The sequence below is a fragment of the Mobula birostris genome, chromosome 22 (assembly GCF_030028105.1).
Source record: "Mobula birostris isolate sMobBir1 chromosome 22, sMobBir1.hap1, whole genome shotgun sequence".
NCBI lineage: Eukaryota > Metazoa > Chordata > Chondrichthyes > Myliobatiformes > Myliobatidae > Mobula > Mobula birostris.
Genome location: NC_092391.1, coordinates 27,754,651 through 27,772,085, shown reverse-complemented (window position 1 = coordinate 27,772,085; position 17,435 = coordinate 27,754,651). Strand labels below are relative to the sequence as shown.

At 46.8% G+C, this 17,435-nt stretch overlaps 1 protein-coding gene across 2 annotated transcripts in view; it reads left to right on the top strand.

The window, feature by feature from the left end:
- Positions 1-17,435, top strand: part of col5a1 (procollagen, type V, alpha 1) — a 295,086-nt gene that overhangs the window by 224,496 nt on the left and 53,155 nt on the right. For both annotated transcript variants that reach the window (XM_072240466.1, XM_072240467.1), the window contains exons 30-38: positions 1,398-1,505; positions 3,651-3,704; positions 3,842-3,895; positions 7,199-7,243; positions 7,378-7,431; positions 9,148-9,192; positions 11,043-11,096; positions 11,875-11,928; positions 16,242-16,295. In XM_072240466.1, the coding sequence (XP_072096567.1) occupies positions 1,398-1,505; positions 3,651-3,704; positions 3,842-3,895; positions 7,199-7,243; positions 7,378-7,431; positions 9,148-9,192; positions 11,043-11,096; positions 11,875-11,928; positions 16,242-16,295 (522 nt within the window). The remainder of the gene's footprint in view (positions 1-1,397; positions 1,506-3,650; positions 3,705-3,841; positions 3,896-7,198; positions 7,244-7,377; positions 7,432-9,147; positions 9,193-11,042; positions 11,097-11,874; positions 11,929-16,241; positions 16,296-17,435) is intronic.

Below are 17,435 nucleotides of genomic sequence, written 5' to 3'. Positions count from 1 at the left end.
GAGGGCATGACTACAGGATTGAAGGACATCTATTTAGAACAGAGGTGCAGAGAAATTACTTTAGTCAGAGGGTGGTAAATCTGTGGAATTTGTTGCCACGAGTGGCTGTGGAGGACAGTCATTGGGTGCATTTAAGGCAGAGATAGATAGGCGTCAAAGGGTATGGGGAGAAGGCCGGGGAGTGAGGGTGACTGGAAGAATTGGATCAGCCCACGATTGAATGGTGGAGCAGACCCGATAGGCCGAATGGCCTACTTCTGCTCCTATGTTTTATGGTCTCATTTCAATTCTATGGAAAGGCAATTGCTAATTGATAATTAGAGTGCAATGTTCCATAAGGAAAGGGACGTGGGCTGAAATATATTGAGCAGGCTTGTCTTTAGGAGTTTAGGGGACACAGGGAGCTCTTAGCCTCAGCTCTCAGTAAGGAAGGAACAGACCAGTTGCACAGTGTGCTCGCAGCACTCAGTCCCTCTCACTGATACTCCAGCAGAGACAGACAGTGAAATTGCTTCTCCACTCTCTGCTCTTGGGGCACTGTGAACATATCATTCAGTCCCATTGACATGCTGCCTCTGTGTCCTTCAGCCTGTGTCCCTCACCCTCCCGCGTCCGTCACCCTCCTGCATACCCAGACACACTCCCACTCAAACCCAGACACACAGTGAGTAAATGTAGGTAAATAGTGCAAGAGGGCAAAGTAGTGAACTAGTGTTCATGGGTACGTGCGCCATTTGGAATTTTGATGGCGGAGGGGAAGAAGCTGTTCCTAAAATGTTGAGTGTGCATCCTCAGGCTCCTGTACCTCCTCCAGGATGGTAGTAATAAGAACAGGGCATGTTCTGGATGGAGAGGGTCCTTAACGATGGTTGCCATCTTCAAGGAGCGCTGCCTTTTGAGGATGTCCTCAGTGGTAGGGAGGCTAGTGCCCAAGATGCAGCTGGCTGAGCCTGCAGTCCTCTGCAGCTCTCTCTCCATCCTGTGCATCGGAGCCTCCACGCCAGGCCGAGATGCAGCCACTCAGAATGCTCTCCACGGTATGTCAGGAGAAGTTTGCTAAAGTCCTCAGACTCCTGTTGAAGCATAGGTGCTGGTGTGTGCCGTCTTCATGATTGCATCAATATGTTGGGCCCAGAAACCTGAAGCTGCACCAGGACTGACCCCTCGATGAGGACTGTTATCTTCTCTGGATATCCCCCTCCGATGCCCCTTGCTCCCAGTGCTGCTTGGACCTGATGCCCTTTGTCCCCAACACCCCACTGCCTTTGATCCTTGCACCCATGGCTCTCGCTCAAAGTCTCTGTGCGACCTTCGTAAGCGTTTCTGGGGAAATCCGTTCACATGCTGATGTATTTATTTTCTCTGGAGTTCTGATCTCTGTTTTGTTTTCCCGACAGGGTGAGCTTGGTCCTGCAGGCCCCAGGGGAGAAGATGGCCCGGAAGGCCCCAAAGGCCGTGTGGGACCTTCTGGAGATCCTGGCCCAGCCGGGCCAACCGGTGAAAAGGTATCAGAAGATGAGAAGGTCCCAGACCATGCAGGGCTTACCCTTTCTGAATGCTCATTAATAGCAGAATCATTGCCCAGCAACATTCTTTCAAGGCATGCTGCATAATTATTTGGCAAATGGTGACCAATGGCACTTTGCCCAGACTTACAGAGGGAAGCAGTATCAACCTCAGACGATAGAAATCATTCCAATCAGATCTTTGAAGCAAGGGGTGTGAATGTGGTCCGAGGAGTGTGGGAAGTTGGGGGACATGGTGACAGGGTGGATTTGAAGGTTTTTATAACACGTTTGAAAGACAACATTGAAGACTATGGAAGCATAGAATTATGATAGCGAAGGAAGCCATACAGGACCAGCTGAGAAAGAGATCCTCAGATTCATCCCATCACCCTATAGCTGTTGATGCTGCTGACACCAAGTCAGGTTTTAAATCTGCTGAGGCTTCCTGTCTCTGTTGCTCACACGCTATGTTGGAGACCTGGTGAAAATTCTTTTAACTTTCCTTAATTTCTCTGGTCATCTGTGCTCCCTAAGGGAAATAATCCTTCCCAACATGAACCTTGAATCATTTTGGGTGACTGTCCTGCAACCTCATCCAGTTCCAACTTGACCATCCTTATGCAGTACCTGGTTCTTCATCCCGTGTAACTTATTCACCTTGTCTACCCATCCTCCTGCCTTCAGGGACATATGGAAGAATACTCCAAGATGCTTTGCTCCTCTATATTTCTCAGTGTTCAACTATCTAGCATAAGTTACGCTGCCTTATTTTCTCTTCCCAAGTGTAATACTTCACCAACGTAGGATCCAATTCCATTCCCACATGTCACCACCTGGCCACCCCATTGATATCCACCTTACCGTCGACAGTTTACTTCATCTTCAAACATCTTACAATAGTTTTACATATGTTCTATTTTATTTCTTTATTTTCCTGTAAATGTTTGCAAGAAAATGAAGCTCTATGTTACAGGAAAGGTGTTGAGGCTTTGGAGAGGGCACAGACGAAGTTTACCAGGATGCTGCCTGGATTAGAGGGCGTGCGCTATCATGAGAGGTTGGAGCCCAGCACCATTCTTTCAAGGCATGCTGCATCATTATTTGGTGGAGGCTGAGGCGAGATCTGAGAGAAGCCTATAAGATTGAGAAGCAAAGACAGAGTAGACGGACAATACCTTCCCCCCCCCCCCCCCCGATGGTTGTAATGTCTAATACGAAAAGGCATGCACTTAAGGGGAGAGGGGATAATTTCAAAAGAGATGTGAGGGACAATTTTTTTTTTACACAGAGAGCGGTGGGTGCCTGAAGTGGTGGTAGAGGCAAAACGTAACTGACTTTTGATAGGCACATGAATGTAAGGAAAATGGGAGGATATGGACATTGTGTAGGCAGAAGAGATTAGTTAGCCATTTGATTGGCTTGGCACAATATTGTGCTGTATTGTTCTATGTTCTAAGGTGGTATATCATGACATATACATATTTTAATAATAAATTTACTTTGAACTTTGATCTTCGAAGCACTTGGATAGGCAGATGCAGGGGAGGAGCCAGGAGAATTATGGGCTGAGTGTAGGAAATTGGGACTAGCAGTTGGGCACTGTGGTTGGCATGCACCTGTTGGGCCTAAAGGCTGGCATTGGAGCAGTATTGCTCTGACCCTGACTGCCCTAATGTGGGACGATGGTAAGATGGTGGGTTACAGGGCTGGAGTGATGGTAAGTGACTGGGTTTGAGGGTTAGTGGGAGATGATCATTTGGTGGAATTAAATGTTATGGGGCATTGTGGGATTTGTGGAGTCAAGTTTTCTAAGGCAAGGGTAGACTGGTGGAGTTGAGGTAATGGGACAACGATAAACTTGAGATTTATATACTTTTCTGTTGCTGAAAACACTTGTGGCAGTACAAAGCGCGAAAGTGTACAATGTGAACGAAGGATCCAAACCCTGTAGGTGGCTCAGTGACCCGTGGTGAGTTCTGCCATCCTTGATTCCACAATAACAGCTGTGTCCCTTAACTGTCTGATATCAGAAAGCACACCCCACCATCCATCCATCTTATTGTCCCGTCTCTAGTAAGAGGGATTAAAATGAATGGTCTTTGTTCCCGTGAACCAATTAACGTGCTCCTTCTGTTTCTCCAGGGAAAGCTCGGCGTTCCTGGATTGCCGGGATATCCAGGAAGACAAGGCCCTAAAGTAAGTGAATCTCCTGTGGTCCGTAGGCTTATTGCTCTGAATGGCCTAATTCTGCTCCTGTGTCTTCTGGTTTTATGCAGAACCACTAGGGTTCCTTGGTTCCTAGTCTTGATTTTTCTCTTCCTCACTGTTTCTAGGGTTCGATCGGATTCCCTGGATTCCCAGGAGCAAGTGGTGAGAAAGGAGTGAGGGTAGGTTGCAGCTTGATATCTGGTGGTCGTTTTGGGGCGGAATTGCGATTCTGTAAAAGGTTTTCCTTTATCAGGGAAATGAGTCCAAGGATGCTGAGGTGGGAGAGCTGATGGGTGGAGTAGCATAGTCATAGTCATAGTCATACTTTATTGATCCCAGGGTAAATTGATTTTCGTTACAGTTGCCCCAACCAAGAATAGAGTATAAATATAGCAATATAGCATTTATAAATTCACAGATTTTATGAGGGAGAAAACAGGAGATTCTGCAGGTGCTGGAAACCTTGAGCAACACACACAAAATTGTGGAGCAACTCAGCAGATCGAGCAGAAGAATAAAAAGACAACGTTTTGAGCCATGACCCTTCATCAGGACTGGAAAGGAAGGGGACAGAAGCCAGAATAAGAAGTCGGGTGGAGGGAGAGGGGTACAAGCTGGCAGGTGATAGGTGAGGGGGAAGGTGGATGGATGGGGGTGGGATGGTGTAAGAAGCTGGGAGGTAATAGATAGAAGGGGTAAATGGCTGAAGAAGGTGGAATCTAATCAGAGCCAACAGTGGACCATGGAATAAAAGAGGAAGGGAGCCACAGGGAGCTGATGGGCAGGTTGTGAGGGCAGAGTAGGAAGAGGAGTGAGAGGTTAACCAGAATAGGTGGGGAGGGTAGAAACAGAGGGGAGTCATTAATAGAAGTTAGCAAAATCAACTTTCATGTCATTAGTTTGGAGGTCACCCAGAGAGAATATGAGGGTGTTGCTCCTCCAACCCGAGTTTGGCCTTAGAGGAGGTTGTGGCAGTACAGCAGATCATAGACAGATACGTTGCTATGGGAATGGGATCATGTTGTTCTGAGGTCCCTTTGCTCAATGATTTAAGGAGCGTTGGTTGGTTGACATCCAAAGTCAATGTTTTAGAGGCGTTATGAAACCCAGCCTAGGCTGCAGGATGATTGATGTCTTCATTTGCGAATACTGAGCTTCTGAATGAATTGGCCTTGCTGAAGGTGCAGTACAGATTCAACAGGGACCTTGTCGGGAGATACTTCTTCACCAGAGGAGGAAAATCAATCATTATGCTGTGGGAAGGGTGGATGGGATGGATGTCAGTGAAGAACCGAATCCTTTTGTGAGACAAGAGTATTGTGGGATGTAGAGTGGAATGAAACCACTTGTCTACCAATGACCTGGTAAAGCGTTCTGCAGTGCTTCACAGGAGAATAAATCAGGGAAAGAATAACCCAGATCCACTTGAACAAGTGATGAAAATCTTCTTTCAACAACAACAATGGTCTCCAAACCCCAGGCTGTGTGTTGCAGGGAGCTAAGATCAGGATCGTGGAAGTGCACAAGACATAGAAAACTGTTTCAGTCTTTGTGTGACCCGCTTCTCTCTTACTCAGTCACCGCCATAATTGAAAATGCAAAGTTCAGGATAGCTAGTTGCTTCTTTAAAATTGCTGACAAGGGATTACTGTAGATGGGCAAAGGGTATTAAGGACATGGTGAGTCAAAGGGCCCATTTCAGTGAGGATTGACTCCATGTCTGGGCTTCCCTCCACACCCTCAAAGCCCGTTCCACCCTGGTTAGGAAGGACACACATGAGACTACAGGTACTGGAACTTGGAGCAACAAATCATCTGCTGGAGGAGCTCAGCAGATTGAGTAGCCTCTGTGGGGAGAAGGAATTGTCAATGTTATGGATCAAAACCTCCTCAGTAACTCCTTTGCCCCTACAAAATGCTGCTCCTTCAGCAGATTGGTTGTTGCTCTGTTCTGGTTAGATATAAAGTAAGCCTCATGCTGCACTGTTCCCTTCGGTTCTCGAGGTAGTTACAGAACGGGTTAGACACAGACCGTAGTCTCTTTTATGCTGTCATACCAATCACTCCCACATTAAATACAGCATCATTCAGACATGGAGTAAAAACTCCCCCTTTACATTGTCCATTATGTGTGTCTTAACTAATTTTGATTGCCCTGGGATGATTTAAATTTTAAATTGTCCACTTATCCAGGGCGCCTTAGCTACTGTTTGTTCAACCTCTGCTCCTTCTGGAATGTCAGAGTGCTGCAGAATAGAATGAGGCTGTTTGATCCATCGTGACTGCACTGGTCCTACCAAAGAACTATAGATACTGGAAATCTGAAGGAACACATGAAATGTTGGAAGAACTCAGCAGGTCAGGCAGCATCTACGGAGGGAGATAAACAACCAACATTTCGGACTGAGTTCCTTCACCAGGACTGCATTAACTATCCTGATGCGGTGTCTTGGACAAAACATTCGCTGATAATTTCTCTCCAGAGATGCTGCCTGACCACTGAGTCCCTCCAATATTTTGTGTGTGTCGCTGCTAAAGAAGAGACATCCATTTAGTTCCACTCCTTGCTCTTTTCCTTGCCCCATAGATCTCTCCATAAACTTCGGTTAGAACTATTTTCTCTGCTCTTTTCGATGGCGTATTCCAGATCACAACAGTATATCACACAAATGGAATCCTCCCCTTGGATTGTTTTCTTAATCTATGTCCTCCAGGTAGCAATTCTCTTACCGCAAGCAACAGTTTCTCTTTATCTTCCGTATCAGAGCCCCTCAAATCATTGTGAACAAACTTATTTCTCGAAGAGAGCCGTCCCCACACACGTGCCTTGCTCTCCAGGTAAATTTCTCCATTTAGGTCACAAGCTAAAGTTATGGTTACCGCTAGGAGCTGACCAGCTTCCCTGCCCTATTCAGATCATCGGTTTACACTCAAGAACCTTGCAATTTTAGTTGGAGGTTGGAGTGAATGTTAATGTGGGGAACAGAGAGAGGAAGAAGTTTAAGGATATCAGAATCTATGTGACCTTAACTGGATATTTACCTGAAAATTGAATTCTCCCAGTGTGATCTTCAGGGGATCCACGTGGGTTTGTCATAGGAGAAATGGGCTAATGACTGAATTATTTCAGTAGGTTCAAGATATGAAACAAAGTGAACGGGCTTCTCTTTGGCTTGTGCTAGATAGCGAGGTGATTTGGCCTACTTTGTGGATCTCCTTCCAAAATTCATTCCCAGCTTGTGGTCATCAACAGCAAAACTGGTGTTCATTTTCCTGAAACAACTTGCTTTGCTACCTCAATAGCCAAGTAAAGGCCAAGCATGTTGTGGGACTGTACTCACACAAAGCCAGGGCAGAGGAGGTTGGCAGAAATATCTCTGGGTGAACACTGGAGGGAGGGGAGAGTTCATGAACCTTGTGTAGGTACTGGTAGTCTCCTTACTGCTTCCTCTGCTCACCTTTCTTTTAATTCCATCCTCTAGGGCAGTCCAGGAAAATCAGGACCAAGAGGACAGAGAGGCCCGACGGTATGAACCATTTTACTCATTACTGTCACCGTGATTCCACCTCAGCTGCCGATTGACAAACTTGTTTTAATTTTTTTTATATGTTGATCTCATTGGTACAAATGTTTGTTCTAACATCTTGTTTATTATTAAAGGGTCCCCGGGGTGAACGTGGTCCGAGAGGATCCACTGGGAAAGCCGGCCCGAAGGTAACTGGAGTTTAACATCACTGTTGCACTCCTCAGTGTGAGGAACACAAGGTCAATGTATGAGGTGAAGCACTAATAGGGCAGGTACAGCATGGATTATACAGAACAGTGCTCACTCAGCACCGTCTCACCAAACACACCTGGGGCAAGTGAAGCATGTTAGCTGAAGTAGACTCTGCAGACAATGGAAATCTGTATCTCCACACAAATGCTGGAGGAACTCAGCAGGCCAGGCAGCATCTGCGGAGGGGAATAAGCGGTCGACATTTCGGGGCAGGAGGCCTGATGAAGGGTCCTGGCCCAAAAGGTCGAATGCTCATTTCCCTTCTAGAAGCTGCCTGACCTGCTGAGTTCCTCCAGCATTTTGAGTGTTAGCCAATGTAGAGGTCACTTCACACTGTCCCACTAAACACTCCCGGGGTAGATGCAACACGGGTTACGTAGAGTAACACTCACTCAACAACGTCCCACTAAACAACCCCAGGGCAGGTGCAGTGCAACATGGGTGAGAGTTCATCCATCAGCATCCCACCAAACATTCCAAGGCAAGTACAGCATGGATTAAACAAAGTGGAACTCACTCATCAATGTTCCACCAAATACTCCCTGCATTAGTTCCACAGGTTAGGCATAGTGTAAAACTCCTTCTATGTTATCCCATTAAACCCTTCCAAGCCAGCTATGGAAGGCAATAGATATAAAGATTCCTTGGTACCGTCCCTGTCCAACACTTACAGGATAGGTACAAACCATTTAGATGCAGAGGAAAGCTCCCTCTGCACTCTCCAGTCAGTATCATAAATGCTTCCACTGCCCAGAAAAACTTTGTGCGTCAGGTACCCATCTGTCCAGGCACTGTTGGCCACTGATTGATGAACAAATCTACCTCGTCTCCAATGCCCCATCTATTCCTCCTTCAGATTGCACCCCTCAACCTGCATTGTTGTTTACTTCTTTCATCACTATGCCCCTTGATTTCATCCCTTCACTACTGGCGTGTCCTCCTTCTGCCACTATGTCCCTGCCCTCCATCCAAAAGTCTCCCTTATGGCCGTCATCCTGGCAACCCGCTGCCTCATTCCAACGTTGCTGCCCCCTCACAAAAATCTTGCCCCTCACTCTTCCCTCCACTTTAACCTCCTCTGACCATCCTTTACCTCTCCTGAAATATCACTCCCATTTACAGCCTTTCCTTCATCTCCTCCCTCTTCTAAAAGTCCTGCCTGTAATGACCAACTTTATCCTGTGGACCATAGTAACTCTTCCCTCTTCTAAAAGTCCGGCCATATAATGACCAACTTAATTCCGTGGACCATAGTAGTTCTTCCCTCTTCTAGAAGTTCTGCCCATAATGACCATCTTTATCCTGTGGATCATTGTAACTGGGGATTTAGATCAAGTTCAAGTTTAATTACCACTGTAGCCATTGAATTGTCCCCAATACACTCCATCCAGCCAGGAGGGAAAACTATCATCCTATTTAACTACCAGTGCGGTCAAAGTGTTAAACCTTCTTCTGTGAATCGCGTTCCAATGCTGAAATGTGGAAAATGGGGTCTGGAGTTGGATATCTGACAGAGAAACTGCAAAGAAAAATCCCTCTGAATAGCTGCTGAAATTCCTATTGTCTGAAGATATTTGCAGAGGTATCCTTTGTGCTGTTATTATAAATATAACCTGACTTTCTGGTCCTAATTTCTCTATCTCTAATTGCAGGGTAGCTCAGGAAGTGATGGCCCACCTGGTCCTTCTGGTGAGAGGGTAAGGAACTCCATTCACCACGATCCCTTCTCTTGTTTTCGTTTCTTTCCGTGCACTGAGTTGATGCAGAGTAAAACTAGTGTCCAGTCTTCAATCCTGTTCTTCGTCAGGCTGTGTGATGTCCACCTGCTGTTTCTTCTAAAACTCCATGAAGGGACAGGGACAGTGAAAGGAGTCTGAGAAAGTTAGCTTCAGATTGTCTTTCTTTCTCAGGTATGAACTGGACACAGCTTCCACTTAGATCTGCATGTTTGAGGAATAACATACAAAAATGTTTGGGGAATAATTGGCTCATAGGTGTCTCAAGTATTGAGATGTTGGTTGCTGACACCAACAGGAGGTTCTTATTTGGAAAAGAAACTTCTTGCAAGAACGAACCCCAATGTAGGTTAATCTGCCAGTATATCTGGCTCCCCCTCCCTCCCACACATAAGCAGCAGCAAGCAACAATCCCCTCTCTCTCTCCACCAGCAAAAAAGAAGCATTGGCACCCACCACCGAGCACTCAAGCATGAGCAAAGCAACAGCAAAGGCACAGACTTGCAGTTTCCCGAAGACTACTTGTTCACCCGGTATTTGGCATACCACAGGCTCTCTCTCTCTCCCTAATAAGGGAGAAAGGAATGTCTCTGTTTTCGCAGCGAGAGGGGAGACATAACGAACAACTCACTGGTTTACAATGTTAAAAGTCTGTTGCGTCGCTTTTTCTCAGCTCTGTGCCCAAAGATCTCGGGTCTCTGGGCACAGAGCCATAGACTTCTGTCTCCCCCGACGACACACCGATCTCCTGTTGTGACACTGACCTTCGATCCACCTGTCTCCAGAACCACGAGATCTCGGTTTTCCAAAGGCGAACTGAGCTCTTAGGCCGAGCCCTTGGCATGCTGAATAACAGCCAATTGTGAAACCCTGAGAGCTGGTCCCATTCCTGCAAAGAACCATAGTTAGCATGTAACTCCAGGTCAAGGTCTTCAAAAGAACTCTGAGAGGGAAAAATAGAGATAATAAAGATGGAAATAGAGCTGTTTGTGAAGATGCAAGCAAAGGAATCGCCATTAGGTGTCATTAAACCTCCTAAGCTGTGCCTTAGACTGGATTGATCTCCATGCTGATCGATTCTAAAGTAATCCAATCTATGAGAATCAATGCTCTCCAGTGAGAATAAGGCTTCTTGCTGTGCCTCACACCATGTGTTAGAGATTGTCTCACTCCATCTTCTTTTCCTTTTGGTCTGCTGCGAGACTCTCCGGTACAGCTGAGCAGATCGGCGCAGTTGTATTCTTCCCAGCACGCCACTGTCCTCTATGGACACCTGCAGGCCATGTAGGAAGTTCTATGTCACAAAACCGGTACCAATCTGCGATGGTGTAGGCAAGGTGTTCTGAGGGCTGCATCTGCCCCCTCAGCAACATTTCCCGGGTTGACAAGTCATCACCTAACTTCGACACAAGTGTCACTGGTGTCAACATCTCCGTGATCCGGTCTGTGACCTACAAAGTATATAAAGTCGCAGCTTAGCTACCAACGTTTCTACTCCTCCTCGAATGAGGATTAATCTCCACTCCTGGATCAACGAAGGAGATCCTTGGCACCATGCCAAAGAAGGCAAAGAGTTCTCCTCCAGTGTCCTGGGCAGGTATCCTCCAAAAGAAATCTCAAAAACAATTGGCTGTTCGTGTAGATCTGATGTATAAACATCATGTACCATGCTTTCCACCTTACAGTATGACTACGTACAACTCCGAACAAGTATTTAATTAATAGTAAAAGTTTTGGGTACTTCTGAAATTGTTAAATGTACTACACAAAATGTTTATTTTCTCTTCAATATGTTTGCATTCACATTCCAGGGACCACCTGGACCTCAGGGACCAATGGGGTTTGCTGGACCTAAAGGCCCTCCTGTGAGTAGATGCAGAACTTTGTTTTGCTTCTTGTTGATAAGTTGACAGTGATGCATGTCTCCTTGAGGTTTCCTGCTGTTGATGATTGAGAAAGTATGTCAGACTGTGGGACCCAGTAGTTGAGGTGCCATGTTCTCAAACAATAAAGATTCAGTGATTTTCAAAAGGAAAATGTTGATATTGAAAATGAAATTAGCACATTAAATGTGCACAGGTAAATATAGCACAGATTAGATATAAGCAAAAACCCTGTGGTCTGTCCGATCAAGTACTCCTAGTGTAACTACAGCACATGATTAGATGTGCAGTAAAATTCCTCAATACGGGCTAGTTTCATGCTTCGCTTCGGCACTGGAGCTCAATCTTACTATGTGAATATGGTGTTATTCCATGTCCTTCTGCGTGCCTTTGAGAGCAAGCTCGTTTCTCATTGTTCTCTTTTACCCCATGAACAGATCATCCCATCAGTCCAAGTTGATTTCAAGCCCTGAACTTGCAGTCAAAAATCCTCCCAAATTCCCTGTAGCAATAGTTTTATTGTGCAGTTAGTTTTTCAAAGATGAAATGACATAAATTCTTATTTTTACAACCATTCCAAAAGGAGAGTTCCTGGACTCTTGCAGTGTCCATTATTTAGTGGTTGGTAGGGCAATTATCCACAGTGGCTGGAATTGACTGAATTCCTTCTCAGCATCCACTGTTATTTTGCTATAATTAATTACTTCATCTCGTTTTATAAACTGATAACTGAATGCTTTTATCTCCAATTTCTTCCTAGGGCCCAGCTGGGAAAGATGGATTGCCTGGACACCCTGGGCAACGAGGGGAAACTGTAAGTATCAGTCCTCACAGAGACATTGTGGTATGTTCTGCTCCCTTCCATAGCTCTGAAGGTTCTATCCATAATGACCGGTCTCCTCTCTTGCAGTTAAAAAGTTTTGTGAAGATGTTCAGCATAACACAGATGTGTAGGGCTCAGACGGACTCTGAAAGATAGAGGCTGTTAACACTCAGGAACTGGTGGCAGAGCCTGGATTTCTGACCAGTAAATTGTAGAAAATTCATTTACTGTCATACAAAGCTGGTGAGCATCCAAACAGACAATACAAGAGATTTATACAAGAGAGGTGTGACATCTGAACCATTATCAAACCTATCTGGATTGTGGTAAATTGGTCTTGGAGGTGCATTGAGTTGGTTTTGGAGATAACCTGAGTTACAGTTGGGCATGCAGATGGACTGAGCTGGAGTTGGGCATGCAGATGGACTGAGCTGGAATTGAGCATCAGATGGACTGAGCTGGAGTTGGGCATGCAGATGGACTGAGCTGGAGTTGGGCATGTAAATGCTGAGCTGAAGTCAGGCATGCAGATGGACTGAGCTGGAGTTGGGCATGCAGATGGACTGAGCTGGAGTTGGGCATGCAGATGGACTGAGCTGGAGTTGGGCATGTAGATGGACTGAGCTGGAGTTGGGCATGTAGATAGACTGAGCTGGAGTTGGGCATGTATATGGACTGAGCTGGAGTTGGGCATGTATATGGTCTGAGCTGGAGTTGGGCATACAGATGGACTGAGCTATGGTGGGGCATGTATATGGACTGAGCTGGACTTGGGCATGCAGATGGACTGAGCTGGAGTTGGGCATGTAGATGGACTGAGCTGGAGTTGGGCATGTATATGGACTGAGCTGGAGTTGGGCATGCAGATGGACTGAGCTGGAGTTGGGCATGCAGGTGGACTGAGCTGGAGTTGGGCATGCAGATGGACTGAGCTGAAGTTGGGCATATAGATGCTGAGCTGGAATTGGGCATGCAGATGGACTGAGCTGGAGTTGGGCATGTAGATGCTGAGCTGGAGTTGGGCATGTATATGGACTGAGCTGGAGCTGGGCATGTAAATGGACTGAGCTGGAGTTGGGCATGTAGATGGACTGAGCTGGAGTTGGGCATGTAGATGGACTGAGCTGGAGTTGGGCATGTAGATAGACTGAGCTGGAGTTGGGCATGTATATGGACTGAGCTGGAGTTGGGCATGTATATGGTCTGAGCTGGAGTTGGGCATACAGATGGACTGAGCTATGGTGGGGCATGTATATGGACTGAGCTGGACTTGGGCATGCAGATGGACTGAGCTGGAGTTGGGCATGTAGATGCTGAGCTGGAGTTTGGCATGCAGTTGCGGAGCTGGAGTTGGGCATGCAGATGGACTGAGCTGGAGTTGGGCATGCAGATGCGGAGCTCGAGTTGGGCATGCAGACGGACTGAGCTGGAGTTGGGCATGCAGATGGACTGAGCTGGAGTTGGGCATGCAGATGGACGGAGCTGGAGTTGGGCATGCAGATGCGGAGCTGGAGTTGGGCATGCAGATGGACTGAGCTGGAGCTGGGCATGCAGATGGACTGAGCTGGAGTTGGGCATGTAGATGCTGAGCTGGAGTTGGGCATGTAGATGCTGAGCTGGAGTTGGGCATGCAGATGGACTGAGCTGGAGTTGGGCATGCAGATGGACTGAGCTGGAGTTGGGCATGCAGATGGACTGAGCTGGAGTTGGGCATGCAGATGGACTGAGCTGGAGTTGGGCATGCAGATGGACTGAGCTGGAGTTGGGCATGTATATGGACTGAGCTGGAGTTGGGCATGTAGGTGGACTGAGTTGGAGTTGGGCATGCAGATGGACTGAGCTGGAGTGGGGCATGTATATGGACTGAGCTGGAGTTGGGCATGTATATGGACTGAGCTGGAGTTTGGCATGCAGATGGACTGAGCTGGAGTTGGGCATGCAGATGGACTGAGCTGGAGTTGGGCATGTAGATGCTGAGCTGGAGTTGGGCATGCAGATGGACTGAGCTGGAGTTGGGCATGTATATTGGCTGAGCTGGAGTTGGGCATGTAGATGGACTGAGTTGGAGTTGGGCATGCAGATGGACTGAGCTGGAGTGGGGCATGTATATGGACTGAGCTGGAGTTGGGCATGTATATGGACTGAGCTGGAGTTGGGCATGCAGATGGACTGAGCTGGAGTTGGGCATGCAGATGCGGAGCTGGAGTTGGTCATGCAGATGGACTGAGCTGGAGTTAGGCATGCAGATGGACTGAACTGGAGTTGGGCATGTAGATGCTGAGCTGGAGTTGGGCATGCAGATGCTGAGCTGGAGTTGTGCATGCAGATGGACTGAGCTGGAGCTGGCATGCAGATGGACTGAGCTGGAGTTGGGCATGTAGATGCTGAGCTGGAGTTGGGCATGCCAATGCTGAGCTGGAGTTGGGCATGCAGATGCTGAGCTGGAATTGGGCATGCAGATGGACTGAGCTGGAGTTGGGCATGCAGATGGACTGAGCTGGAGTTGGGCATGCAGATGCTGAGCTGGAGTTGGGCATGCAGATGGACTGAGCTGGAGTTGGGCATGCAGATGCTGAGCTGGAGTTGGGCATGCAGATGGACTGAGCTGGAGTTGGGCATGCAGATGGACTGAGCTGGAGTTGGGCATGCAGATGCTGAGCTGGAGTTGGGCATGCAGATGCTGAGCTGGAGTTGGGCATGCAGATGGACTGAGCTGGAGTTGGGCATGTATATGGACTGAGCTGGAGTTGGGCATGTAGATGGACTGAGTTGGAGTTGGGCATGCAGATGGACTGAGCTGGAGTGGGGCATGTATATAGACTGAGCTGGAGTTGGGCATGTATATGGACTGAGCTGGAGTTTGGCATGCAGATGGACTGAGCTGGAGTTGGGCATGCAGATGCGGAGCTGGAGTTGGGCATGCAGATGGACTGAGCTGGAGTTGGGCATGCAGATGGACTGAGCTGGAGTTGGGCATGCAGATGGACTGAGCTGGAGTTGGGCATGCAGATGGACTGAGCTGGAGTTGGGCATGTATATGGACTGAGCTGGAGTTGGGCATGTAGATGGACTGAGTTGTAGTTGGGCATGCAGATAGACTGAGCTGGAGCTTGACTTGGAGATGTGTTGGACACACATTGAGTTGGAGTTGGGATTGGACACATGTAGATTTGGATCAAGTTGAGCTAGAGTTAGGTGTTGGAGACAAGTTGGAGTTAAGTTTAAAGACGTGATAAAATGGAGCTGTGTTTGATACAGTTTGGCTGAGCTGTATTATTCTGGGTTGAGCTCATCTGGGTTGGGTGGATTGACTGGATTCGGATCCAATATGGTAAGGTGTTGAATGATAATGAGTTGTGTTGCACTGAGTTCAGATTATGCACTGATGTTTTGTATCCAGTTGGAACAAGTTATGTTGTGCTGAGATTTAGTCCTGATGTGTTAGTAGGGTTTTTTTGTTAATTTCACCACTGTGGATTGGACTGAGTTGTATTGAATGGAATTGTGCCTCAATTTGTGTTATTTGGAGTGGTTTGTTCCATTTTTCTTTTCTTTAGTTCTGTTACGTTGACTTGCACTTAGCTGAATTGTTACTTTCAACTGCAGTGTCTCCTGTTGTATTTTGCTATATGCAATTGATTAGAGATTCAAATATTACATTCCTTTAGAATTCTGGCTGAGAAAGCGGGTGTGTGGCACAAATACTTTTGTAAGTTACTGGGTTCAGATTCAACAAAAACAAATCAAAGAGAAATCATGAAATTGTTGTTAGTTCCCTGAAGTTTGTGATTTGCATTCCAGCTCCCCTTTCATAATGCCTGTGAGACCTGCCTTGTGTTATCTCTAAGCAGGTAACAAGTCGTGCTCCTTGGGCTGGAATCTTGCTTCAGACATCGGCTAAGAAATTATCCCTTGTACTTGGTTCCATTTATGGCCTCACCCTCCACTCCCATACACTGATATTCGCCATCTCTCTCCCAACCAGTCTCCAGTCCTCTACTTATCCTGCTGCCACTGTCCTATGTTGATCACCACCTCCCACCATCAACAAGCCTCTGTATTCCAGTTGACTGCATTGAATTGGGATTGTGAGGCAGGAGTCTCTGGAGCTTATATGCAAGAACAGCTCCGGACCTTTGAAGAGTCTGGGCTGCGTACAGGGGGGCCTCCTGTCTCACCTTTTCCCTACAACTTCCTGCGGAGTGAACAGTCCTCGCCTGGTTCATTGGCGCCCCTCCTCCTTATAGTTTTACTGAGTCATTATTGCCAATTACAGACTCCTTGTGTTTCTGTTTTCTCCGCAGGGTTTCCAAGGCAAGACAGGTCCGCCTGGCCCTCCTGGTGTTGTTGGTCCTCAGGTGAGCACAGACCCATTCAAAATTCACACTCCAGAATAAGTGTGCAATAGGAAAATGAAGACTCGGTGGGCCGTAATAAAAGATTTAAGTTCATCTTCGGAATGCTGGTGAATGGATACTTTTAGCTACTTTTACACCAAGTCCCAGTGATTGTCAGACAGGAAAAGCAGGGAGGCTATGTCACCAAGAGAAAATCTGCAGACGCTGGAAATCTGAGCAACACACACAAGATGCTGCCTGACCTGCTGAGCTCCTCCAGCATTTTGTGTGTGTGGCGAGGTCACGTCACCCTTCTCTCTTCTGTGTGAAGACAGAGGAGACTGCAGGTGCTGGAATCTAGAACAAATGCAGAATGTCGGTAGAACTCAGCAGGTCAAGCAGTGCCTATGGAAGTAAAAAATGTCTTCATTTTGGATTCTATATGATACGTTGATGTACACATTTGCTTCCATACATACTGCTTGACTCACTTTCTGTTTTTGTTCTTCTTTCCTCTGGTTTGAATTACGGCCGAACATGTACACTTACCCTGTAATTTGTTTCTGTTCAGTTCATTAAGTATTTAAACTGATGGTTTAAACATCAAGTTAAAATTGTGTCTCTTCAGTCAAGACAAACTTAAAGCATCACCATTCATTTCTACACAAACACGAGGAAATCTGCAGATGCTGGAAGTTCGAGCAACGCACACAAAAAATGCTGGTGAACGCAGCAGGCCAGGCAACATCTATAGGAAGAGGTACAGTCGACGTTTCGGGCCGAGACCTTTCAGTCCTGACGAAGGGTGTCGGCCCGAAACGTCGACTGTACCTCTTCCTATAGATGCTGCCTGCCCTGCTGTGTTCACCAGCATTTTTGTGTGTACCATTCATTTCTAACTATTGAAATCAATTTCAGGGCAAAGTTTTAAATAAAAAGACATGTTTGGACTAGCAGGCACTAGAGATTCTGCAGATGCTGAAAATCTTGAGCAACATACTCAAAATATTGGAGGAACTCTACAAGTCAGGCAGCATCTGTGTAAGGAAATTAACGGTTGATGCTTTGGGCCGAAGTCCTTCGTCGACTGCTTATTCCCCTCTATAGATGCTACCTTACTTGCAGAGTTCCAACAGCATTTTATTTGTGCTGTTTTGGATT